This window comes from Corvus moneduloides, chromosome 3, assembly GCF_009650955.1.
Source record: "Corvus moneduloides isolate bCorMon1 chromosome 3, bCorMon1.pri, whole genome shotgun sequence".
Taxonomy (NCBI): Eukaryota; Metazoa; Chordata; class Aves; order Passeriformes; family Corvidae; genus Corvus; species Corvus moneduloides.
In genome coordinates this window covers 55,593,470-55,620,401 of record NC_045478.1, presented here as the reverse complement: position 1 = coordinate 55,620,401, position 26,932 = coordinate 55,593,470, and the positions used below count along the sequence as shown (strand labels likewise).

The 26,932-nt window shown below is 45.7% G+C and overlaps 1 protein-coding gene across 1 annotated transcript; it reads right to left on the bottom strand.

Annotated features, from left to right (window-relative positions):
- Positions 1–7,559: 7,559 nt before the first annotated feature.
- HEY2 (hes related family bHLH transcription factor with YRPW motif 2) lies at positions 7,560–18,969 on the bottom strand. Its single transcript, XM_032101608.1, has 5 exons — positions 18,789–18,969; positions 17,550–17,628; positions 17,362–17,445; positions 14,643–14,724; positions 7,560–9,792 (listed from the first exon to the last, which is right to left on the bottom strand). The coding sequence occupies exons 1-5, from the start codon at positions 18,869–18,871 to the stop codon at positions 9,116–9,118; spliced, it is 1,005 nt and encodes a 334-aa protein (XP_031957499.1). The 5' UTR covers positions 18,872–18,969; the 3' UTR covers positions 7,560–9,115.
- Positions 18,970–26,932: the final 7,963 nt, after the last annotated feature.

Genomic DNA, 26,932 nt, shown 5'->3' with positions numbered 1-26,932 from the left:
TCAGGCACACAATCCTTTTTCCACGCTTTTTTCCCTGTCCTATAATCTATCCCAATATTCTTTCTATAAAATGTTGCTGTCTTAAAGCATAATTATAAATCTCTTCCCTAGCTACAGATTCACTATGAAACATCTTCTGGACAGTAAGATAAAAAAACATGACAACCTCACTTCACATCCTCCTAGGACTGCCCCTTGAGAACTACAGCTGGAAAATTTACTCTGAATTGTGTTTTAAGAGAAATTATTTTATGCAAAACAAGGCTCTTTATTTAAGGTAATGTTAATGAAAGTCCAATGCAGATTTAATTACCACTCACAGATCTAGATAATGCTATCCAAGGACCGTTTTCCAGCAAGTCCAGGGGCAGTTGCCATGTCCTATTAAGAAGTACTCTGATCATGAAATTATGAAAGCTCTGATCCTTTTAAAAGTCTGAACTTTTTCTCTTGCATGCTGCAAATCTGCCTTCTAGATCCTTTTTACACTGCCTTGTGGCTACAGTCAATCATTACCTTCTGCTTTTCCATGCTTTGTTTCCCACGTGCTCTTTTGATTAATCACATTTTAGTAAACTATTGACAATGTTATTATGCTGTACCTAATTTTTGTCTTGCTAGCAGGAAAACAGAGCTGGGAGGTGCCAGTTTTCCCCAAAAGCAGGGAAGTAATAACAGACTATAAATTGTGATTACAACATGTGCTCTGGCTGGTGGTGCTGTCTGCTGCATGTAGCAGGGAATAGCAGCGACCCAGACAAGGACAAGGCAGCTGGGCTGATGGAGTGTGGCCACAGCAGGGTGCCTTCATGTCTGTGCACCCAAACTGTCCTTACATCCTTTGCAAGGAAATTTTTTACAGAAATGGCAACTCTGTATTCCATAACTGGCATAATTGGTGGTGTGTAAGCTGCAGTTCTACATAAGACATCCAGGAAAATAAATGAAAAAACAGGAATGATCTTCCTGTCTGCTCAGATAGAGACTACCTGCCTAATTCTATCAGGATGAAGTTTTGCAGTTTGTTCATTCTCTACCCCAAGCCAGGTAGGAAGTCTCAGTTTCAGATTTGTTTGGACCGTGGCCTTGGGTCAATCAAAATGGAGTTTCTTGCTGTAGCCTGCAAGGGCTTTCATCCCTCCTACCCCACACTGCACTCATCTCCCCTTAAGCAACCAGGCTGAAGTGGAGTGTGAGGCAAGTGAGAAGATGAATAAGAGCTCCTAAACTCCTACCACCATGACTCCCCTGCCTGCTGCAAGGCTCACAGGGAGTCTCTGTGTACATGCCAAACCCAGTTCTGAAGTGCTCACTCTTGGGTTTGCCATCATGATCCAACCAAGTGTGTCTTTGGTGAGAAAGGAGTGCCATGTGCTGGTGGTTCTGCTGTGGATCAGGGCAAAATCCAGGTATCTAAAAGACACCTGAAAACCAGGTATCTTAAAATCTCTTCTACCTACTGTTTATTACAGTTTGCTGTTCCTCATTTAAGAGTAAAAAGCAAAATTATTAAATGCAGTTTAATAAATTCTGCTTCTCTTCTGCTCATATATTCAAATGGGATTTTTCTTCCATGTCATCCATTATGCCATCAGAAATTTGCCTCCCTCAGTAGCATCTGGGCTCCAGGAGAGCTACTATCTTCTATTAACCAGAAGCTTATGGTAAGGGCTAGAAACTTGAGTTAAAAGTGCTCCCAGGATGATGATGAGTTAGGAGCTAATCTTTCCCCTGGGGTCTGAGATCTAATTAGACAAGATCAAGGACAAGAATTAATTAACACTATTCCCACTTTACAGGTGAGTAGCCAAGAAGTGAACTAAAAAAACAAGTTGTATTTCCGATGTATTTAAACACTCAAAAGTAGTTTGATGCCTAAAACTTTTAAAAATCAGAGAAAAATGCATCCTCTAAAGTTTTGGTCCTGCAGGGGGCTTAAAAGCACAAACAATTTTGTTTATACAAATAATCACACTGAAGAGGAATAGTTCCTCTGTTTCCCTCAGAAGTACATCCTTAGTTCCTTCATAGGACAAGTCCTAAGTCATATTGGTGATGAACTGTAACACTGATTTTGAAAAGCAACAGGGAACCCCCTCTCCATAGATGAAAAAGTCACGCATGTCAACAATAGCTAAAAAATGTCTCTAACATGCCTAGCTCTTCTTCACTTTAAAGGTTATATACAGGAGAAAAAAAGAGCTTTATTTCTTTTTTTTTTTTTGCCTCCAGTTTGAACCACAGGCACAGAAACACCCCACTGCAAAAGCTGGGCATATGGGCAGGTTTTACATATTTATATTGAATTATTACTTCTCCTTTGTTTTGTTGGTGGCTACTGCTATTGGGCATCCTTGGGTTTTGACGGTCACATCAAAGGAGAGGCTCTGGCGTGAGAACCGGTCAAAGTGAGCCAGATAATTAATGGATTTATTACTGAGGTCGGTTCCCATGATTGTTGGTGGGCAGCAGCCACTGCTGTGTCGTAATCCTCATTCTCTTGGTAAGGCACATACTGCCTTAGAAAGGTTTAATGATCCAGTAGTGATTTACTAATGGGAATCTTTCTTGTCGGTTTAGCAGGCCTTGAAGGAGGACAGGGTGGCACATGAAGGTCAATTTTCAGCAGTATCAAGAAATGGTTTTATTTGTTTTGGTTTGAGATTCCTGTTTGGAGCATTTTTATTCACTAACTGCAATAATAAATTGAAGGGTCAAAGTCATTGTAGCTGGGCAGGTATTGGATTCTTGATAACATGAAGAGGGAAGGAAACAGACATTGGTCAGAGTAGATTGCGGCTGAAGGTCTGAGATAATTATCAGAAAACATTCACTTTGGCTTTTATGATTGATGAAATGAAAACGTGTGGTAAGAGGAACTAAAACAGCCTCATGAAACTGCAGGCTGGCAGCTGGTCCTCACCACCAGCCCCTGCTAGCGTGGCTGCCTGGCAAGGACCTTTTGCTGAGGTTGCACCCCCTTTCTGTTGGGAAAGGAGGGAGGGGGACAACCAGTGGGACAGCTGCCCAAAGAGAGGGCAGGGGAGGGAATAGGAGAGGAAGCAGCTTTGCCTACCCAGAGGGAAGGAGAAACTCTTGGTGCCCAAGGAGCCAGCGTCCCCACCGCCACTCCCCCTTGCCACCCCAGTGCCTCGTCAGAAAAACAAACCTCAGAAAAGCCAAGAAAAATAAACTTCCTTCTCTGCTACCAAAATACATTTAGAAAGCAACAGAGGGAGAGGGGGTAGGGAGAAAAACAATGTTACTTTATTTTAGGGCTTGTATATTAAAGCCAAGGGTTGTGCTGGCAAGTGACATTAAGAGCTTTGTGAACAATCCACACAAAACAGACCTTGTCTTGTTGATCGAGTTGTGAAAGTGTACCTGAAATATCTACCTTTTGTTTTAAACTTGTCCAGGGAGAGAGTCCTTTTTTTAAAGAAAATTAAAGTTACTTGTCTCTCTGAGATACAAAAAAAATTACTGCATTCTGAGTTAAAAAGTGTAGGCCTTTACATAACTATAATTCTCTCTCCTTAGGTTTATGTATTGGCTTGTAGTCATTTGTTCGATTTTCACTTACCACACAGTAATATCTATGGGTATTCTTTACAGATAAAACAATTTTCTTTACATCTTCTATTGAGATACTGTTTCCTGGAGTGTGTGCAGAGGTCTTGCAGTTCACATAGGAAGAGTTTGAAATTTCCCAGCAACCACAATTTCAGTGTTGCATCAAGGTATTTTTTCATCCTGAAGACTTTCTTTTGTAGAAAAGAAAAATCCCAAAAATTAACTGAGTGGAAAGCAAAATTAAGTCAATTACTCAGAAGGACCTTCCTGTAGAATAAGTAATAGCACTGTTCAGATAAACATTGTCTAAAACATTTAGCTTTGCTTGAATTCAATATTGGCAGTTATATATCTGTAAACAAGGAGTCTGCCTCTTCAGACCTTGGAAGTAATTCAACCAGACATACTTCATTTTATTTCCCATAATCACTTCCTTTTGCTTCTGATATTTGAGTATCTAGGGTACAACACTAATTCATGTGTCCCAGCTTTATATTGCCACCATGAATGCAGAATATCCTTTTAAAAATAAGTTCTATTGACATCATCTTATAATCACCACCACTGCTGAAGTCAGAGCATTAAGAGAACTTCTGAAATTAGTGTTGATTGAGGTGTTGACTGGTCTTAGTTTTATGGGAGTGATAGATGGTAATGCATTATCACGAAATGATTTTCATACTGTTCTATTGTTTCTTCTGGTGAGGAGTCTGATTCTTTGAAAAAATTAGATCACATGTGAAATATTATTAAGCTTTAAATCCTGTATCTCCGAAGATGATGCAAGATAGTGAGAAATTCAGTTGTCTGGCCACACATATTTTGTGCCTCTTAAGCAACTTGGATTTCCCAGGCATCTGCACAGGACTGGCAGAGGTGACACAGGACACAAGGGAGACCTACCACCTCCAAAGTGATAGCTGGAGCCCAACTTAGGACATGGCAAATATTTAGACAACTGAATGATGACTAAGTGATTGTGTTTGCACATTCATAGCACTTTACAACTTAGCAATTACCAGGATAAAATAACAAATCAGAACCAAAACCAACCACATCCCCACACCTTCTCCCAAATATAAAATCCTGTGTATTTTATGGAAGTTATCTGTCAAAATGTTATTTCATTTATAAATCAGGAAAGGTTTTTTTTACCCTCGAGTGGAAATCTCAGCATTTCTAGCACCTGCCTGGTGCTCCTCTGCTTATTATTTCTGGTTATGATCAGATGTGTTGCTACACTCATTCCTTTGAGACTTTTACGCATTCGTTTCCAAGTATTTGCTGCGTGAAATGATGAAGCAAAGAAACAGAGCACGAGTAAAATGTTCTGTGTTGAGTAAAATTAACTCAGGTTCATGCAGTGGCCTCACACAAATGGAGCTTGGATACATGAAGCTTGCAAATAACGCTGTACCAATTCCTTCATCTTTTCTCGAAGTTGAACAAAACTACCAGTTCAATCACTCAGGTCCTCAGTTGTGTGATCTCAGGCTACCCATGCCTGTAGAAGCAGATGACTAACGAGGCTGGTGACTACAGAGCTGATAAAAGTCCACTTCACATGTCAGTATTTTCTGATGTTGTATCTTCTGACTAAAAGATGCTTGTGACCTTTTCCTGTTGCAAAGAAGAAATTCCTCATTTACAATAGCCCTGAGAATTTGCCAAAGTCCGTGTCCCAGGCTTATTTCATGACATCCTGATTGAAATATCATCTTTCAAAATAGCCGCAAACATTTTGAAGGTTCACACTAAGGAGGCAGAAGCGTGAGCTGGCACCTCCTGGCAGTTGTTCAGGCAGAGGTAGTCACAGCCAGGAGATGATTATTCTACTTTGAATATATGCATTCAGCCCTCAGCCACAGTAGCCGGTTTTTCTTCTGGGCAATACCTAGTGCCGGATTTCCTCCACTTGCAATCACAGCAAAGGGAGGACAGGCAGCACCGCCTCTCAATTGCCTGTCTCCTCTCTAGGGTAATAATCTTCTCTCAGCAGCCTAAGTGCTTTTTATTTGCATTGCTGAGGGCTAAGGTTTCGAGCCTGCTAATGCTGAGTGACAGAATTGGTTTTTAGTTTTTTCCTTTTAAGAAAAACATTCTAGGAAATTGCATAACCTGCTTTGATCCTCTTGATAACTGGAATTTAAAGTTGCAAACCCACCCATCGAAAAGTTAGTCAAAGCCAACTGCTTACTGTTGAACAAGCAGCCTGACTTGTATTTTTGTGGTATGTGCCATGATCTACTCCTAAATTATACAAATTACTAACTTTATTCTTCATCCAGGTCCATTCATCATTGAATGCACAATGAAGATAGAAAAAGGCTGAAGTAAGGTTGCACATGCACAGCCACGAGTCCTAACTTTTGCATCTTAGTTATGCCAAGGAAACAGCTTTCCCTTGCTTTGTTTTAAAAACTGCAGAGACACCTTCAGCTCTGACCTGTTAGCACAGCTACAACCAAAGCCACCAGAAGTTATTACCCTCTGATGTCTTTCCAACAGCGCATGTGAAATACATGTCTTCTCCGTTAATTTCCCACTTGGAAAATCTTCATCTGCTCCCAGAGAGGTAATATTCCCAACAGCCTAGGAATAAGCAGACATGAAGGATGAGCTCTTTTTGTCCTCTAGGTGATTCGATTCAAACCAAACCAAACCAAAAGGCAACACAACAAGGAATAGAGGACACATCAGCAACTCATGGATCTGGCCTGTTTTTTGAAAGTGAAAATGGGATAAGCACAAACAGGCTGCACAAATCTATCCGTGGTGTGTATCTAATCAGTGTCTTCTCAAACTGCCTTTTTTTTTAGAATGAGGCAGAATATTGCATTTGGGGAAACAAATGATGTTTTGGGGCACATCAATTAGATTGAAGATCTTAGGCGGAACCAAGTCAGTGGGTGCCTATTTTTAACGTGATACATGCCTGGGAGACCTCCTACCAGGCTCTTAGAGGGCAGGTTAATAGTTAACAGCTTAAAGTGAAGTAGGGCTGCAACCTGCTTTTTCATGCAAATAAACCCCACTTTTTATCTACCGGCCATTAATGCCCTCTTTTTTCCTGAAAATACACATTCAGAAAGTGAATGATGCCTCACGTGTATGCTGCTAAATATGTCAGTACAGCAGTACAGCATTTCTGCCCTTAATAAAAAAATGTCATGTTCCCCCCAAACAACACTACTTCAAAGAATATCAAGGTTGATTAACAGTGTAGTGGTTGCAAGACTTCTTCCTCCTCTTTTCTCCATTTTTTTAAGATGAAACACAAGCCCTCCTCACTTTAATGCTGGAGACCAGCTGATTGAGGCAGGGATGGGTTCCAGGTTTAATATTTGGAGGAAAGGATGATAGGGAGTGAGCCACCAAGCTGAGGCTGCTGAGGCTTTTGATGACAGGTGAAGTGTCTGTCTGGCTGTAGTGTGATCCCCCTTTTTCTGTGCCTCAGTCTTGGCAGATGTTATTTCGGCATTCAGACATGTAAGACTTTGTCCTCGTCCCTATAAACAGAGCTTTCCACACTTTCCACTTTCCTGCTCTGCAGGTCTCAGATGAAACTATAACAAACCCTTGCCGCAGTGAGAACTGCCAAATTAGAAGACCAGAACTTGAAGTAAAAACTACCTCCTCTCATTCCATATATTTAATAATGTCATTGGGTTAAAATTTTCACCTTCAAAACCCTTTGGAAAGCTGAACCTAGAAACCTCAATGATGTCTGGGGCTCTTCAGGGTGGACAGATAGGTCTGTATCTTTAAGCATACCGTCAATGCAGAGCCAGTTTACAAGCCTGAAAACCAGTGTTGATTTGCTGGTTTTCCCTGCCTATTCCAAAGCACGCTGGACAAGATAGGCTTCCTGGCTGAGCAAGGGGAGAAGAAGAGTACAGAGCAGCCAACACACTTGTTACCAGTGGCAGAAAGCAACTGTGAGTCTTCAAGTATTCTCAAAAGCAAACAAAAGCTGCAACAAATGATCCATAAAACGCAGTCAAAAAGGACTTCATTTAATTAGTGATATGTAAAGACTTTTGCATAGAAAAAAGGTTAACAAAGTAATGCATAAAAGACCGACTAGGTACAGTATTTTTAAAACAAATATTTTAAAGTATATTTTGCATAATGTTTAACATTCTCAATGCTTATTGCTTTCTCCACACAGCAGAGAAATCAAGTGCATAATAATACATGCTGTGTTTTATTTTTATTTTCCTTTTTTTTTTTTACATAAAATCTCTAGCTCTTGACTGGTTGTATTAAAATACTTAGGTTATTTTAAGTCACTGTAATAAAAAATGAAAGCAAACCATTTTATGCAGCACTAGTTATCTGGGTATTGACAAAATAATTTACTCACATCCCATTAATACATTCATTTTGGTTTGGAATCAAACCCACATTACACTGTTGGCATGTTAATAGCCAATTTAAAAATTGTCCCTACCATAACTTCATTCATACCCAGAGTGATCATTCTCCCAGAAACTGATAGTAAAAAGAAGAGGGATCTTGCACTGAATTGGCTAAAAGTAAATGTCCAAATACAGCTAAATAAGTTAAGTTGAACTCTTACAACACTGAGTCTCTTGTATTGGCATGAATCAACTGTATCCAAGTGTGCACACTTTAAATAGGGGGTTACTTCTGGGTGCATGAAAAATTCACTGTTTGTGCAGATAGGAGCTAGCACCGTGTTTAAGCCATAAAAATGGGTGCCTCAGGGCTCACAGGCAGCGCTGAAACGTTCATTAATCCCAGCACTGATAAGATAATTGCTTTTGCCAATGCTATGCTAGACGTCCCAATTTGGCAAGTCTGTACAAAGAAAGTGAACTAAGGAAGTGAGAACTAGGCCTGTCAAACTAAACATTCTTCCTCGGCAATCTTTTGGCTAAAAAAACCTCCCCCCTTCAAGAGCATGCTCTGCCCTGGAAAAGTATCCTAGTTCTGAAGCTGAATGCAGAATTTCATCTCTCTCCCATACCATTTCCATACCTGTGCAACGTTATTTGTTTTAGCAGAACACACACACATATATATATATTTGTTTATTATTTTTTCAATGTCAGGCACTTATGAAACTGGAACTCCTTTTCTAGCCTGGGGAGACCTGGTAGATGCAATCCCTCACCTTTCTGCCAAACAAGGATGCATAGCTGGAGAACTATTAGTTCTAATGTCTACGTATTTCTACATATTTTGCAGGAAACCTCTACATGCCGGTATTGTCACACTGTTATGAAAGCCATTGCTGCTCCCTTAAGGTGCCTCCAGTAGACAAACTGAGAAGGAGAAGAAGGTGTCACCCCGTGTCCTCTCCAACACCTGCAGTGAGGAGGATAATTGTGCCATTCCTCGGTGGGCTCGCCAGCACCTCTCAGGCCCTTTGGGTGAAGGCTGCGCAGGGAGGACACACCGAGTCCCGGAGGCTGGGTGTGGGTGTGGGGATGCGTGGGCTCGTGGGCGTGAGCACATGCACGTGTGCCGAGAGGGAGAGGAGGGAGCTCGAGTGGGAAGAAGTGGGGTGGGGAACTTAAAAGGCTCCAACTTCAGTCCCCCAGGGTCGGTAGGGTTTCGTGCCGCCCCCGGTGCCAGCCTGCTGAGGGCTGGCAGTGGCTGACACGGCCAGCGGAGGGGTGATGGCGGTCGCCGCTGCGACGGCGGCGGCCGCGCTGGGGGGAAGCATCGGGAAGGTGCCGGTGAAGGAGAGGGGGAAGCTCTGGGCAGCAGCTGTGGCTGCTGCTGCCGCGGCGTGAACAGTGGCCGACAGGGACAAGAGGGAGGTAGAGAGAGGAGGGACACAGGGAGCGATGCTGCCAGCGGAGGGAACTCTGAGGGCGGCATCGGCGTGGGCGAAGGTGGCCGTGAGCAGGGCGGAGCCGTGCGGGGGCACGTCCGAGGAGAGTCTGCACGGGGCAGCATCGGAGGCGTGGAGTCCGTTCGGCTGCAGCAGAGCGGCCGGGAGGTGGTGGAAGGCGGCTGCCCAGTGGTGAGGGTGCAAGGGGTGGTGGTGGTGGGCCATGGAGGACGTCATGGCAGCAGCTTCCCTCTGAGAGGCACAGGTGCTCAGGTGAGACACGAGTCTAACACGCAGGGGGTCGGACGTGTCGAGACCTTCCACCGAAGTCAGGTACCTCGCAACTTCTGTCAAGCACTCCCGGAAGCCGATGCTCATGAAATCCATGGCCAGGGAATGAGCATCAAAATAACCTGCAAGGGGAGGGCAAAAGATGTGTTGAGTGTGGAGCTGGCCAACCCAGTACTGGCTCAGCCACCGCATTTCCCGTTTGCCATTTAGGGGTTAAGATGTGCAACAGGAGAATTTTGTTCTCTGAGCTGTAAATGATCTCTGTGACCACCCCTGTAATGCAATAGGCTGCAGTTGTTTATGCAGACAATATACAAATTAAAAGAATTAAGTCCATAAGACACTTAAAAAGATACACGATGCCTCTCCTGAAATTCCTCAGCAAGCTGCTGCAGTGCAGTGTTGATCCTGTATGTGTGAATGAGATGCTTATCCACACAAAGAAACAGGCTGGAGATCAGAGAGCTTGCATGTACTACCCTGCCTTTTCTTCCCTACACTGGCATTCATCCTAACGCTTTCAAACTATTTCTTGACGTTGAGAGATAGTTGTAGCTGCTGCCAGGGTCCCATCTACTTCACAGAGTCATTAAGACAATATGACATACGGTGTTGCTTAACTACAAACGAAAAACATCTTGTGATGACTCTGCACACACACAATAAAAAGCTTTACTGAGAAAACGTTTTATGTAATGCCATTGCTAATTTGGAGATGGAAGACTGACAGTCATATGGCCCATGAGGTATTTCAACAAACAGCAACTGGAGCTCCACAGGCTTGGGACAAAAAAGCATTTGAAAAAAGAGTCTTATTAAATGCACATGAAAAGATACTCCCTTTCTAAAAGGGTCGAGCATAAAATCTTGTGTTTAAGTTGCAGCTCTTGAACCACAAAAACCTATTCCAGTTTTTGGAATTTTCCTATTTTAGTTTAAATGTTGTCTCCTTGGGGGAATAATATCCTATCTGCTCCCAAGTTGGCATGGTGTTTTCCTCTCGCTTGCAATGAAAATTTTTAGGTATGCATGACTGTGATGTGTGTCAGCATATACAGATCAAGTGCCCCTATTATGGTGAAATGTGGCAGCAATGCCTTGTACTCTGTCATGACTATATCTCTGCCTTTCTGAAAAATGCTAGCACTTTAGATGGTTTTTTTCACTTGAATCAATTTTCAAGCTAGAGACAAGTGCTTCTGTCGCTGCATGCCTGCATTATAGAATTAACCTGGACACATGTATCGATGTTGCCCCAAATCCCCTGCCCACTATACACTCCATCTTGCCAAATCACGACGGCACTTTTGCTGCAGGCCTACTTGCTCATCTGAACCTGAGAGAAACTGTGGCTCAGCAGCAGATGAGCGAACATGAGGGGTTGAGGACTCCTGACAGCAAGCGCTGACTCCTCACAGCTTTCTTCCTGCCAGGTCCACAGCGACCAATGGTTTGAGTGAGCTCCTGAGAAACAAAGGCCAGGCGTGCCAGCAGTGATGAGATAGCAGGGTACCTCCTCGGGTGCCAGTCAGCCTGGCATGGGGACTGCTTCTGCACAGGAGGCTCCAGGACCTCCAGCAGCTTCAGAGGGGCTGATGCACAGCCAAAACCTCTTCCCAGCTCTGGCCACAAGTCAGCCAGCCTGGGAGTCCTGAGAGCACTAGGCTCAAGCCACGGCTTCCCAACCTCCCTCCCTCCAGACTGCAGGAGATGTGGGGGATGTGGTCACCAGCTTCCCCTGAGTCTGGGCTGCTGGCTCTGTGACAAGCTATCCCAAAGCCCTGGTGATCCTGGCTCCCTTTCAGTCTCCTATGGTGGCCGAGACATGAAAACAGAGGGTAGATGAGAGCTGGGACTCCCAGGCTCCATTATATTTTGATGGTTATCTTTTCCCGGTTTCCCCTTCACTGGCTTCCCCCTTCTGAGAGAGACTTAAAAATGCTGTTTCTCATTTCCTTCCCAACCCAAGAAAATCCTCCACCATGTGCACACACCAGCATTTTGTAGTGAATGGGAAGTCTTGGTTTTACTTCATCTGTCCTGGTAACCCACCTGCGCTGCACACAGGCCACCGGTCACTTGAGCCACATGAACCCATGCACTGACCCAGGTGTCACCCACTCAAGATAAATTTGCAGCGAAGCTGCAATAAAACCACACTGAGTTCTCAGCAAGCAACTCACCGTTGACAAATCACTCCTCCCCTGTGCTTGCTTGCACCATCAGCAAAAAGCCCTGGCCTTAGGCCAAAATAATAACTCAACGTGAACAGGAGACCACTGTCCACACCTGCGTCAGGGTGGTGGAAACACGGAGTCTGCACAGTACCTCAGAGGCATCTGCCTGCCTGCCCAGGCAGCTCTGAAAAGCAGAGAAGGGGCAGAAGCCATCTTGGGTTTTCTGCTGTGCCCACCTCGGGATCAGTGTGCTGAGCAATGCCCAGCCCCATCCCAACCTGCCGAGCCCCGTGCATTCCCCATCATGGATGTCCTCCTTTCTGTGTGAGGAGGAGGACAGCCCTCAATGCAAGGGAGCATATGGGTAATCAGGACCCATTTCTCCTTCCTGCAGTAGTAAGTTTTTGCTCCTGGGAAAAATGATGAAACTAATTTTTTTGCTGATACAAAAAAAACCCCTTCTGGCTCACAAGATGAATTACAAAGTGAGAATAACTACACTTGCAAATGAAACAAACATCTACTTTAAAAATACTCTAAAAAATTATATTTAAAACTGTTAGTTAGATTGCAAAGTAAAACATTAAGTGAGCAGGAAATGCAGGCTTCAACTTTGCCCGGTACAAATTCTCAAACCTCTTTTTCTTAGTTTCTTAATCTGTGCAGTGAGATTACTCATCTCTAGGACAGAAGGAGCAGATAAAGTTGTAGTATTTGTGAAGCGATCGGTTATTATTTTGATGGGCCACCCACTGTGGGTCATGGTGTGAAAGGCAGCTGTGGAAATAAGCCTGCATCACTTCTCCCCCCGCCACAAAACTTCATCCTTCCCCGCACTGCCACAGCCATGCCAGTGTCAACTGGGGCAGGAGAGACATGGCAGCAGAGACCAATCAAGGAAGAGCGCAGCCTACGAGACCTGGGACTGCTAACAACATCCAGCTTGTCCAGCTGCAGCCAGAGGCTGGGCTCCACCAAGACCTCTCTCTGCCCCACAGCTCCCATCCCAGGCACTTTGTCCCTTGCTCCACTAGGCCACCTGACCTGACCCATTTATAAAGAAATCCCCTGCATACTTTTTTTGGGCGGAGAAGCAGGGGAAGGAAGCTTCCTGATAAATTAGGTCTCCATTTGGGTTCACCTCCTGGCCATCCTGCTGTCGGGGCAGACATCGGAGGGGTGGGAGCTGCTGCAGCTCCTCAGAGGAACAATGTGAAGCGGGAAGTGGGGGTCTGGCCGGGATAGCTGAGCCACACGTCGCGTGGGGAGGATGAAGAGAAACTGCCACCACTTCCCTCAGCAGCCGAGTGCCGTGTGCTCCATGCACCGAGGGAGACAGAGCTTGTGGAACACCAGCACGCAACCACACAATTAGAGACAGCACCATCACTCAGACACACAGAGGATCCGAATCACCTGAATCCAGACTGCATGACCACGATCAATTCTGGCGTTTCATAACTTCCAAGAGTGTAGCTTTAGCAACTAGAGTGCTTTCTCAAGGATTTTTTACAGATATACAATAACTTTCTTTTTAAATTTTGCACATTTTCTAAGGAAACAAGAGGCACGTCTGTTACCTGATGGGCAATAAAGTTCCTTTCATCTCTTATCAAACAAGTTACCCATAAATTTTAAGTTTAAATGGACTCCTAGGAAAAACTCCTTAACACCTAGAAAAAAGGTATGTCAGCTTGGTGTTAATTTTCACAAATAACAGAACACCAGCCTTCAACATGCTTTCCTATAGCCATCTGTTGTTAGGCATGCATTGATTCTAAGCTGAGTTTTCCAATTGCGGCAAGGTACGGACAGGAGCATAATTCAGTCGTGCTGAAAACTTTGATCAAAAAAAAGTAAGAGAGAGAGAGAGCAGCAGTTTCTTTTCTAGCCTTTACCTATATGGCATAGTGGGTGAGAGAAGAATCAGCTGGTCTCCATTACAACAATTCAAAGCATGATCATAGTTGATGGCATGGGATGTGGGACCATGCTTACGGAATGCCAGCAAGTTTTTTGCTCCAAATAAGTTCCAAAATTATGACTACACAGAACACCTCGTGGGTGGCTGAAACCATTTGGCCTCCAGCCTTGGGACTGTCAGCTTGCACAAGCGAGGTACACCCGACTCCCGGTGCTTGGCTGATCTAGTGGGTCAGCCAGTGCAGGCACCGTGTCATGCCAGCACCCATTAACAGGCAGCTACATGGGCCTCCGACACACAAATATAGCATAGAAGTATGAGTGCAGAGAGCATTGCCTGCCCATCTGCTTTATCAGACACCTGGAGCTGCACAGAGCAAGACTGGGTTTTGTTCTGGTGAATGAGATGGTCTAACCTGCAATTGAAAAGTCTTTCCAGAACAAAGAAAACATTTAAACGTAAATTAAAGTTCTTCTCCGTTCACTTCCTTTGGTATAGCTGCTCAATAATGAGGTTTAGCATCAGGTTTTTTGCTACACAATTGTTGCCACAAACCTCCTGTTTATGTTTGGTGTTTGTGTATTTGTTTTGTCTCCCTGTGCAGATTTCAGTGCTCTTTGGAAACCCCAAACAAATCTCTGACTGGGCTGCCTGTGAATGAAGCCTTTACTCCCACAGTGTTATGAAAGCAAACACAAGCCCAGGGTCAAGTGCTTCTTTTGTCCCAGTAGTTCTTTCCCACGAGTTCAATCCTGCCATTAGCATTGATTTCCACTCCTTTAATCTGGAAACGCCTATCACAGCTCCTCAAAGCACTTTTTTGGCCAAGATTTCCCCAAATATTAGAAAAAAAAAATCGTTGGCTCCTTACCTTTACCTCCTGTTGCCTGCAGCATCTTCAGATGATCCACTGTCATTTGCAGTATTTCCGCTTTTTCTAATTTGGCAGATCCCTTTGAGATAAGAGACATATATAAATAATAAAGGCTTACGAGTACTAGAAACTTTAATTTGATATACTTTCCACTGAGCTCAGCCTTATGGTTTCAATTTCCCCTATCATTAGGACATTCTCAGCTTAATTCTTTCGTGAGCATCTGCTTCCCAGACTTTGTCTAAGGACTAATACCGTCTCCTATCTACTGAAACAAGAAGCAGCAGCACAATTTCCCTTTATTAGAGCTATAGCTCAGCACAGCTCTGGCCTTGAATGCAGTGCAGAGATGACATCTTCATGAAATGAGAGAAATATGTAACTTTCTGGACTTCCTTTTTAACAGCAAACACAAGTGGAGAGCTGGCAGGAGGGGTCTGTGTGGCCATCGATTAACCCTGCTGCAACATTATTTTTTGTGCTATTACCGGTAGGTGTCCCTGCGGACACACACCCGGCACTGCCCCTCTCTTAATGGCCTGTTCATTTTCAACACGTCATATGGCTGCTGAATATTCCATTCTCAATTTTTGACTGAAAAAGCTGCCACACAATCCACAGTATTTTAAGTTAGTGAGAGGCCTACTTTGCAAGGACTAAATACTATGAAAGAGTGTAGCTCTTCTGTCAGTAAAAATCTTTTCTGATACTGAGAGTAGCTCACAGAGCTACAATAGATATTGGAAAAGTACAAAATACAACTCAATAGACAGTATATCAGTATATAAATAAAACTATTTTGCTTGGTAGCATTCCCTTCAATATCTGGAGCACACCCAGACAACACAAATGTTATTCCAGTGCAAGAGATCATCCCTTGGCATCAGTTAAAATCAGGGCTGTGCAAGCTGCAGCCAGCAGTGGATCGCATCCTGCAAGCCAATTTTTTTTCTCTTAGTTATCATCTGGGCCACCTCTCTGTCTCGGCAGGCTTCACCCAGGTTGCACATGTGTGAGTTGGGCAAAGCTTACACCGTGCTCTGCAGCCCTGCTTCAGAGCACGCATCTCTGCCACACTCAGGAGCAGCACGGTGGCTTGGGCAGGGAGGGAGGCGGAAGCGAAACTAAAACTCCAGCTTGGAAACTCCAGTGAGCTGAATGTCAAGGAGCTGGGAGAGGACTGATGACTTTGTCCTTGGCATATTGCAGGAAAATGGTGGGACTTTCTGATTCCAATACAGCACATGCTCATTTTTAAGGCAGCGCATTTTTTTCAATCTGCTTATTGCTTTCAATGCTTTCCTCGTACAGAGGTTGGTGCGCGTGTGAATTTTTGGTCAGAATTCCCTGTTTTACATGCAACTACATCCTGTAGTTTTCTCAGACTTCATCTTTTCCATAGACATAGTACAAGCCGTCTCAGTGAGAGTGACTAATAGCTAAAAACTGCATGGCGCTGGGTAATTTCCAAGGGCTCTGCAGGACTTGTTTTATAATGTTTGTGGTTTTCACGAAATAAACAATAAAATGGGACAAACAACTGTTGTCTCTTGCCCCTGTTTATCTAGCTGCAAATATCCCTGACACTGTTTTGCCAGAACCAACGCAAGGGCACAGTGACAGCTACCAGTTACTAAAACCATATTGCAGGTGACACAAGTGATGGTCTCAACCAATACCTCAACTTTTTTTTCTAGCCGGCTTTTGCTCAGGCCAGGGATGAAACAGGCCGAATACAGTGCGGTGTTTGCCACGTAGTTACCACTTACATTCAGCATCTCTCAATCCTGCTCTCAGACTTTACTTTCTGGGGTTCTTTATTTACTATTACAAGGAAGTAATGTTATTTGCTTTCAGATGTTTCATTTTTATTGAAACATAGTGTCAGTTGCACATGCCCATAGATCTTCAGACACTTCCAGCGAAACAGGAACAAGTTTAAATATTGAATCAAAGCCCAAAAAATAAAATTCAAGATATGGAAAAAAAATAATTTGAATGGAAAAACCAAAATCCTTTTTTTTTTTTCACAAAACATTGTATCCTAAGCTTTAGGTCTGTAATTTCATGACCAAGGAGCTGAACCAACATTAACTGGATCCTTCCAGACCTCCTACTAAATACTTTCTCACTGAAAGTCTGAATATATCACTGACTTCACTAGCTCACACAGCATGGGCCTATTCTACCTCCTAGTGCACTGGTTCTAAAGAGTCATCTTAAAACATGAATAACCCAGACTGTCTGCTCCCTTTTCAGGAAACTGGATTGATTAGTTTGCAATGGAAAGTATAGATTTGAAAATAAAGGTCTCTTAAAGTAGCAGCAAAGTAGATTGTATTTAAAGCTTTACACAGAAGGCTAATTTACATACAGGTTTGGGGGAGTTGTGCTGGGTTTGTGTATTTTTTTTTTTTAATTTAATGCAGAGTAAAGCACATTTTTAACAAAACCACTACTGGAATTCATCGAAAGAACAGAGGCAACATGAACACAGTTACCCTTAAGGGAAAAACAAACCAAAGAATGGAAATGTTTTTCAGCCTTATAATGAATTATGTTTCTAATAGTTTTGCCACAACAAAGCATTTTATTGAAGTGCCTGCTTTGTGCCAGATCAGGACACATACAGTATTATTTTAATGAGATTTACAAGAGAACTAGCATTGCCAGATGAGATACAGAATTTATTTAAAAAAAAAAAAAAAAAGCTTACTTGTTTTTCAAAAGCAGTTGGCACAAGCCGCCTCAGCTCTGATAAACTGTTATTTATACGATCACGGCGCCTTTTCTCTATAATCTATTCCCAAAAAAACAAAACACATTAAGTTTATAAAAAATGAAGGGCAAAATCACAGCACATATGCAAACTGTCAAATGCAAAAATAATTAAATGAAACATACCCCTCTTCTTTTCTTTCTGGCCATTATCTGAGATGTTGTTGTTGGGGAATTTGATCGAATGACAGAACTATTACTTTGCCTGCGAAACAATAAAAGTACATCAGGTGTTGCCCAACTTGACACCGCTCTTTGAAGATACCTTAGGTCACCATATTACGTATGCATAGTCCCTCTCATGCCATTTTCAATGCTTTTAAGATGTGCTTTGCCTTGCACATTGTTTTTGAAGACTGAGATACATTTCAGTTCTGACTGCCCCAGCATGCATTTTGAACTGACAGAACACTCTGTTGGAAATAAAGTCCTTTTCTGGAGACAGTTCACTGTCCAGCACAGCAGATATAATTTTCTTTGCATATGTAGCCCTGCCTACCAAGTACAGGCTGAAGAACCAGGCCCAAATCTGCATGAACTATCTCTATATGGCAACAGCAGTGGTAAGTGCACATACCTGATGACACAACCTCAGCCAAGCCTGCTGGGTTTTGACGTTGCTGCCCATTGCTACAGAGTCGGTAGATGCTCAAGTACAATGCCAGGTGCCCAGGCTGGGTCTGTCGCATTGTCCAGTGGCAGGAGCAGAATTCAAAATCTGCTTTTAATACTATACTGCCCGGGAGTACAAAGTGGCTTTTATTTCATCATGAGTGAGCAAAAAAAATTTCAAGTAGCTTTTAATATTAATTTAGCCACTGTTGAGGACGAGATGGGGCTCTGGTGCACGGGCCTCTAAATTGGCAGGAGCAGCCCTCGGTGTCCCCGCAGCGCGCCCAGCCCGGCCCTCCCTGGGCAAACAGCACTGCTCGCCCCCGGCTCGCACGCGGGGTTTGCTGAAGTTCAACTGCTGCGGATCCCTGCTTACTTTCCACGGCTCATTTCCCACTGGCGCCGGTTCCCTTAGGTTGTTCGGCCTGATCAGGAGCGATTTTGCAAAAGGTCTGATTGCAAATGGCAAATTAAGCGGAGCTAATGAACCGCAGCCCGGTGACTCGCAAAGCTACTGGAGTGCTCCGCGTAATTTCGAGGCTCGGGCAGCCCAAGCACGGGGCTAATTTTTGGTGGGCTATGAGCGAGCTGCCAGCTGACCTGGAGGGGGAGGTAACAGCTCTGCCCTCGGGGGGCTGCCGCCCCCCCATCCCGAGGGGGTGTCCGGGTGTCCCCCTCGCCCTGCCCTAGCTCGCGGCGTACCCCTGCCCGCGCCACCGACAAAGACGGCGGCCCCGGGGCTGCCCCACTTACCCCGAGTAGTTGTTCTCGCTCCCCACGTCTATAGTTTCGTCCATATCGCTGTCTGAGGTAGTTTCCTCGCAAGGTCGCTTCATCGTGTGCACAGCGCGGGAGCAGAGATAAATAAATCCGGGGGGGCTCGGCTCGGCTCGGCACGGCGCGGCTCCGCACCGCCAGCAGAGCAAACCCTCTCTGAGGCGCTTTCCCACGCCGCGGCACAGCCTCAAGCCCGACGGCCCGCCCCCGGCAAGGCCCGCCCTGCCGAGGGTGACGGGCGGGGGCCGCCCACCGGCGGGGCGCGGAGCCGTGCGGTGGAGCGGGCGGCCGCTCGACGGGGGCCTGGCCGCCCTCGGCTCACGGCAGGCGGGGAGCGGAGCCGGCACGGGCCGGGAAGGGAAGGGCGCGGGGTTCCGAGCATCCTCAAAGCTCGGCCTCCGGGGAGAAGAAGCGGCACCGGGCTCCCAGCCCTCCGATGCCGCCGGAGGAAGCGGAGTGGCCCGGGTGGCCCCACTGTCCGTGGCTCACCGGGCATTTGGGAAGATCTTGCTCCCCCTCGCACATAAGACATGAGCCGGATCAGCCCCCTGCCCAGTGGTCCAGAGCCCCGGGCGGTGGCAGCAGCCCCGGTATCCTCTCTTGCGGTGCCACGAGTTGTGTTATCGGGCACACGAGCGCGCGTTGGAGAGTTGTGTAAATCCCGGGAAATGTATAAATCCCTCCCGGCCGGGTGCGCGTCCCCGGCCGCCCCGTCCCGCTGGGCTCCACGGGCGCGCCGAGGGCTAGCGGGCGCTTGCAGGGCCGGGAGCCAAGCACGGCGATAATCCCTGCTGGGAACGACTTGGGAGGAAGTTTAGCGTCTTGCTTACCGGAGGATCTGTAGCAGGCGGGTTTTATTTTGCTTTTGTTTGGGATTCCCCCACCCCGTTTGTTTGTGTTTTCAAATTCCGGATTCCCGACAAAATACATTCGGAGTGGTGTGTTCTCCGCAGAAATTTAATCTTTCATCTTTGGTGACTGTCCCTGTCTGCCTGTTCCCCCCTCCATCGTCTTTGCCACCTTCCTAGGAACATTTTTCTCCCGCCCCTGCTGCCGGACGCTGGCCGAGAGGGGCCGGGGCGGGGCGGGGAGGGTTCGGCACCAGCTTGGATACCGCCGCATTATCCTGACTCTCGGCGACACACGGAGCCGCGGTCGCTCGGCATTCCGGAGCACTTGCAGGCTAGCGGCGAGGGGGCTGCCCTTGCCACGACTCGGTGCCTTGTCGGGACAGGGGCAGCCCCCTCGCCGGCCCCCCTGGCCGCCCGGGGCTGCGGCTGCCCGGCCCAGGCTCCGGGGAGCAGCACCTGCCGGAGAGAGACGCGGGGAGCGGTTGCCGGCATCGCCGCAAAACGACAGAGCGGCGATAAGTCTCCCCTTCAGCGCGGCGTGGCCCCGTGGCCCTCATCGTGGCACCAGGGCCGCCCTGCTCTCGCCTCTCCGGGTTTCCAGGCGGCGACAGCACGATGCTGCTCCGGACAGAGGGAGGAAGGCCCGGCGGGTCGGGGAGGGAGGCAAGAAGGGCCGGAGGGGCCGATGACTCCGGCTTTCCTTTCGGGGCAGGCTGCGAGCTCGACGGGCCGGAGGGAGCGGGCACCTTCCCGGCGCGGCCCCGCTTGGCAGCGCCGGTGCCGCTTCTGCCTGCGGGCGGAGTTTGCCCCGGCTGCTTTATATTTAGCAGCCGGCGGTACCAATGACTCAGTTTTCCACTCGGTTAAATCCCGTGGAAGGTACAGGTGGTTTGGTTCGTTCGCGGATGTGCGTGCGGCAGAGGACCGTGGCGAAAGAGAAACCGGCGCCAGCTCTTTTGTACGCCGACATCCACCATCTCTGCAATTATATTTGGGGACACGTCGGGTGCTCGCCCTTTCATGTGGATGTTGCTACTATGTAAAGGAACAGCGGGATTTCATGCCTCATTGCCCTACAGGGACATCCTTTTCATACCCGTGTTTGCAGAGTTACTAAAAGCTCCGCGGCTGCTCAGACACAACAGAAGTGAGCAGTCGCGGGAGTGGCGAAGACAGCTCCAGGGAACTTGGGACGCACTCCCCACAATGGCCCCTTTGATGGGATCTGAACAGAAAAACAAACCAAAGCAAAATACAAAGAAACCACACAAAAAATTAAAAAAAAAACCACCATGCAAAACCCAAACCAGAAACCCACCAAAAAATCCCCACGAGCAAACAACCCAAAAAAGTATTGGGATCTCTCGGGAGAAGTGGACTAGCAGGAGCAGCCTGTGGCGCCCGACTGCAATTTGAAGCACAAACGCTTTAGAAATATGGGATTAGACTCAGCAGTTTTAGTGCTCTACGTGGGGGTTTCTAGAATATTTTAAAAACCCCAATAAACAAAAAAAACCCACCCCAAATTCTCTTTCATTGTCTGTGCTGTAACGACACGGGGAGACCTGAGATAGCCGGGCCTGCTCCCGCCCGGGACCCTCGTGCTAGGGGCCTCGGGAGCGGCCGGGAAACGCTGCCCTGACTCAGACATCGCCTTTCAGAACGGGGCGAGGTTTGGTAGGTCTGAATTGAAGTCCGTGTTACCCGGCCTGGGCTGCAGCTGCTCGAGAGGCGCCTGCAAACACGGGGGGGCACAGACTCGAGCGTGGGTGTCCGAATCCCTGCTAAAGCACGCGAATCACCCGCGGATGTTGGTGCGTTTCCGAGCTGTCACGGGGTTTTGCACAGAAATCTTTCATGTCACGCGTCGGTGCCGCAGGATTTGTAATTTCTGCTCACTCTGGAAATAGCTCTTTGTGCTTTATGGTATTTTTTTCCCTTGGGGCACAAGTCCCGCATGCTGTTTTCCTACGGAAACCTGAGCTATCCTATGGTTACCTCCCCGAATAGAGCTTATGTCAGCGTCGTTTGTCGTGGATCCGGCTACTAAATCCTCCTGGCAGCCTCGCTGAAGTCCCTCCTCCGGGAAACTTCTGTTTTCATTTCGGTCAGATTAGGGTTTTTTTTGTTGTTGTTTTAAATTATTTTTTGAGAGATCTACCTTCTCCTTGGGTGAGAAATTACGGGCTTTCCCGGGACGCACCGAGAAAGACAAGCCCTTGCACCTCTGCCAGGTCTCGGGCTCGCCTCTGCGACAGGTGCGCTGCGACAGGCAGGGGCTCCGTGGGGCAGCACCAGCACCGCGACCCACGGGCCAAGCCTCTTCTTGTGCTTTGGCCCTGTCTGTATGGCTCCCGTGTCTCTTTCTCCAGTGGCCCCATAAAGCGTGGATCCCCGGAGCACTTGCTGCGGCGGGATTGCCCGCTCAGCTGGGCAGCACGCAGCGCTGAGAGCAACGAAGTCGAAGCCCAGAGAAATGCATCTTTCTCCGTTCCCCGTTGCTTTTCTCTCTAAAGGGAAAAAGCCGGGCGGTCTCGCCGCTTCCCGCCAGTCTGGAGGCGTCGGGACAGCCCCCGCCCTCACCCACCGCCGGCAGGGAGAGCTGCGTGGCGACCCTCGCTCCCCGGAGTCCCCCGAGCAGCTTTTCCCGGGAGAGGCAGCCCCGGCCGGCGGGCGGGTGGCAGCTCCGCGGAGGCTCCCCGGCCCGCAGGCTTCCTATCCCGGCCGGAGGGCGTCGGTGGGAGGTCAGGCAGCTCCCTCTCCCTCCCGCCTTTCTGGTTTCATGTGAGTTTGTTGTTTGGGGTTTGTTGTTTGTTTATTTTTGCTCTCGGCAAACGTGGTGCTCGCTGTGGCTGCGGGGCCTGGTGGGTCACACGGGGCCAGCCCGGCGCCCCGGGGCGCGGTGCCGCCGCTGCCCCGCGACAGTGGCCGAGCTGTGGGGACGCTTGCCACGCTTGCAGAACCGGCTTGCCAAATAAGCAAAGAAGGACAATTCTTGCTACATATAGAGAGCCGGCTTGCCAAATAAACAAAGAAGGACAATTCTTGCTACATATAGAGAGCCGGCTCCCGTACAGAAGCGACTCTCGTCTGCTCCATCCCCGCAAATGAAATTTCTTATCCTCCGAGATTTCAGGATCGCCACTTTTACACGTCGCTGTGAACCGTTTAGGATTACATAGTTAGGGGGTTTAAAGACTGTTTTAAAAATGTGCGTGGCCTTCTGGAGATGAAGTTCTGCTCAGCAGCTCTGTTCAAGGGGATTCAAGATCGTCCCGAGTTTCTTTTCGGAACAAGGGAGGCACTCAGACTCTAAGTCTCAGAGAATTTTTTTTTTTTTTTTTTACACTTTACTCCCTCCTTCTTAAAAAAAACCATTTGCATCCCATATCCTTCACTCAGTAAGCAGCCTCTTAGAGATAGCTGTTCTATTACTTTTAAGTTACTTTCTCCTATTAGGAAACTCTTAAGGACAGGAGAGAAACACAATTCCCGTTCATGGTCTGTGGAAGATGATGACGCTGTATTTTTTTTTTTTTTCTTTTTCTTGATGAACTCGTCACTAAATGCCAGGAAAACAAGAGAAAAAGCCTTCTTGATTTTTTTTTTCCTCTGATGTGATTGTAAATAGATGGTTAAAATGACTTCTGGCCACATTCATATCAAGGTGGGATGGACAGACTGAAGAAAGAGCAGAGAACTGAGGAAACGATGTGTGACTGAGCTGAAGTCAAAATAAAAAGGAGAAACTTTAAAACGTGTGGCTTTGCCTAGACAGTGGCTACACACGGGTGGAAGTAGATGCATGACATTCCATGCAAGTTTGAATTGTGGAGGAGTATTTGACTATTAGCTGGGTTATAGGATTTTTGCCAACGGATCACAGTAGGGCCTGATCCACAGGTGATTCCTGCGGTAGTACATTAACCCCACAGACACTGATAAAATTGCAATGTCCTGAGATGGAAGCAATCCCTCCAGTAGATCACTTCAGTTTTGGGAAGGATTAAAAAATGCACAAAGACTTGCTACAATAAACTTAAATTTCAAGCTGAAAGTGATGGGGGAAAAAGAGTAGGAAGGAAGATGCAGTGGGTATTTATAGACCTTTCTAAGTAACAACTTTTAATGTTTATTACTGAGCTACACCTCCACAGATCTGATCTTGGTTAAGTAGTGAAGTTGACTATTGGGTTTTTAGGCTGACCACAGAAAACTAAGTCTGCATCTCCTGTAATGTGTCACACTACTCTGCTTGTGGTGCCTACAGGGGTCAATGAATGCACCCTCCCGGGTCGAGTGCTTCCTCTGGCCCCTAGTCAATAGGTGCTGCATGTTTTCCCAGTCCTCCCATTCAAAGCAAGAAATGCTCTCCCTGAGAGCTGTCACTACATCGTAGGTGACACGGAAAGACAGTAGCACCTCCTCTGGCTCCCACTGTCTGGTGATAAGGAGGGTGATTGAACAGCACCCCAAGGAAGGGCAGCTGGAGAAGACAAACCCTGCAGTTGAGAACCTCATCCTTAACTCTTTGCACCTTGGCACACTTCCTATGTGAGCTCAGGCACTCAGGACAATTAATCAAATTAACAAAAGGTGTTAATTAAAAGTGTCTGTGAACTGTATTGAAACTCAGTTTGCATGCTCTTATTCACAACAGAACTGGCTGCAATTTGATTTAAATTAATTCACTTTCAGAATAAAATAACATTGAATAGAATAAAAGCAGCTTTAATTTTGAATGGATGTCTACATAGAATTGTTTGTGGTTTAACTAATCCACTCTAAATATTAATTCTGTTGATTTTCCTGGACAGTTTCATCTAGGCTAGTTTGCTTCGTGCCTCTATTTTGGGCTCCTATCAGTAAAATTGAGATAGTAATTGCCTGCTAAACTTTAAAGTCATTGTGTGAAGGATCTTGGTAATGACAGCATTTTGCCTGATACTCAGCATATATGTCCTGCAAAAGTCAGGTCTTGATTTTCTATACATGTGCAAAGTTCTTGCCTGGTAATGTTTTACAACGACTGTACCCAGCTGTACATGACCAGGGGAGACATGCAGCAGTGGAGAATTAGGGCATCATTGTGGATTTTAGACTTCCACCCAACACATCCTTGGATTTGGCTCTCTGTTTTCTTCAAAGATTATGGGCCAAGATTTAAGAACTCTCTAACTTCAGTCGTCTTAATGAACAGCCTCAATGGTGTTAAAGGGAACTAGGGCACTTCCTTTACTAGTGGAAATCAGGCCACCTAATTACCTCTCAAAAATATACAGAACCTAATCTCATAGTTTTTTGCACAGCATGAATTATGAACTTTAATCTATTTTAGAGGTAGTGCTATTAAAATCCATAGATCTGTATCAAGAATAAAACTATCCTATTATAATGGAAATGGAGTACTTGTAAAAATGAGCACATAATCACAGCTTCCTCACTGAAACTCATTTCTCTTGAAATAAATTTTCACAGTGGTAAAGCATGGTTTAATTCACTAGTAACTGTGGCAAGTCTAGATAAACACATTCTGGGTCAGAAATGGGGACCTTCTTGAATTTTTGTAATAAAACCTTGGTGGAATTCTATCTTTTCTTTTCTTTTTTTTTTTTTTCCAGTTCCTTCTTAATTGTCAGCTTTTTACAGCATTTTCCTTTATTTCTTTTATGTTTTTCACACTAAATGGACATTTTTTTGTGCTTTTTGGATGCCAAAAACTGGATAATTGTCATTATTTGAGTTTTATTGTTGGTTCCTCCTTTAAGATAAAAAACCCCCTTGCTTTCCAGGGAGTTAGGAAGGAACCAGTTTTAAGGGAGTGCTAAGGTTTTAGCCAAGATTTATTTATGAAAGAAAGTAGTGTATCATTTCCAGGCTTCAAACCTAGTCGTTACAACAAAGCACTTCACCTAATGCTCTAAAAATACTCCTTTATATAGACTGTGCATGTGACAGAAATAAACAACCCCAGATATCCTGGATAGATCCATGGTATTTTAGCAAACTTCCCCAGTAACAGTAGTCCTTATTGGCACCTGGAAGGGACTTTGAAACTACAGATCCTGCAAAGCTAGGTAAATAAAAGGACACACTAAACATCTGCTTGTCAGTAGAAGAAGTTATTATCTCTGGGAATAGAAAATTGTTAATGAAAGCATCTTCCAAGTCTCTGAAGTAAAACATGTAAGGTCAACATGAATACTCAACTGGTAAAATTTGTATGCAAATTAAACATGCATAAATTCAATCAAGAGCCAGGGTCTTACACCACAGAAGAGGTTGGATCAGGATTTTCTGCCAAAGAGAAACTGTTTTTCCCTTGAACTGGAAGTTTTACATACTGCCATGAATGTATGTCAATGCAGAGAACAGTTCATCTAAACTACAGGAAGTTCCCTTTTGTCAACTGCTATCCAAGGGAAAGAAGTTGTCTCTGTTCCATTCTGATCAGGCTTGTGTCTTACGACTGCTTGCTCTTAAACGAGTAATTCTGTGATTCTTTAGTTAATATTGTGTTTGATCCCACTGAACCTAATCAGGAAAACCTGTGATGACTGGATATGACTTTTGCTTCAAGAAGGAAATTGAAAAGCTGTCTCTGCAGGAACTGGGCCTAATTCCAATTTTCTTCTTACTTCTAAAAGAAAAACAATTTTGTGAAGGTATTTTTGATTTATAGTGATAAACTTTTTTCTCTCCTTCAAAATTATATTATTTTGGTAGTATTCTATTTTAACATCTTTCTAATTAATTTTATTCTGTGTATATTTTTTGTTACATGTGGTTGAAAATAAATACATCATATTACAGCAAAGATAGATCAGACTTTGAGAGGAAAGCTCTGCAGCTCTGAGGATGTGTCAGACTGATTGTCAGTGACTTAAAAGTGTTCACTGTTCTTTCTGGTAAAAGAGGTGAAAAATTCTGTGCAGACTGAAGGCTTTCCAAAATGCTAATTGTTTTCCTTTGCTTGGTAGGTTATTTTCTTGTGTTTCATTTTTTATGGCAGATGTTAACCAAAGCACACTTAGAATTGCTGCAAGAGCAGTTTGCTTTTGGTGCTTGCCGGTCCTGTGTGGGTGCTGGTGCTCACCTTTGCAAGGAGCAGAGGTGCCATTTTCAGACTCATGCTATTCCTTTTTCAAGCTCCATTGCAGGGCTGGCAGCACTTCCTCAGGCCTTCAGCCTGGGAGTCTCCTTCCCTGGATATATTCAAAAGCTGTCTGGACACAATCCTAAGTAATGTGCCCCAGGGGACCCTGCCCG

What these genes read in the sequence shown, in the direction of transcription:
- HEY2 (XM_032101608.1), bottom strand. Translation starts at nt 18,871, where the DNA reads ATGAAGCGACCTTGCGAGGAAACTACCTCAGACAGCGATATGGACGAA. An exon ending in CCAGAAAGAAAAGAAGAGGG is followed by an intron (nt 17,446 to 17,549) that starts GTATGTTTCATT and finishes TTTTGGGAATAG; the next exon opens with ATTATAGAGAAAAGGCGCCG. An exon ending in GCAGGCAACAGGAGGTAAAG is followed by an intron (nt 9,793 to 14,642) that starts GTAAGGAGCCAA and finishes CTCCCCTTGCAG; the next exon opens with GTTATTTTGATGCTCATTCC.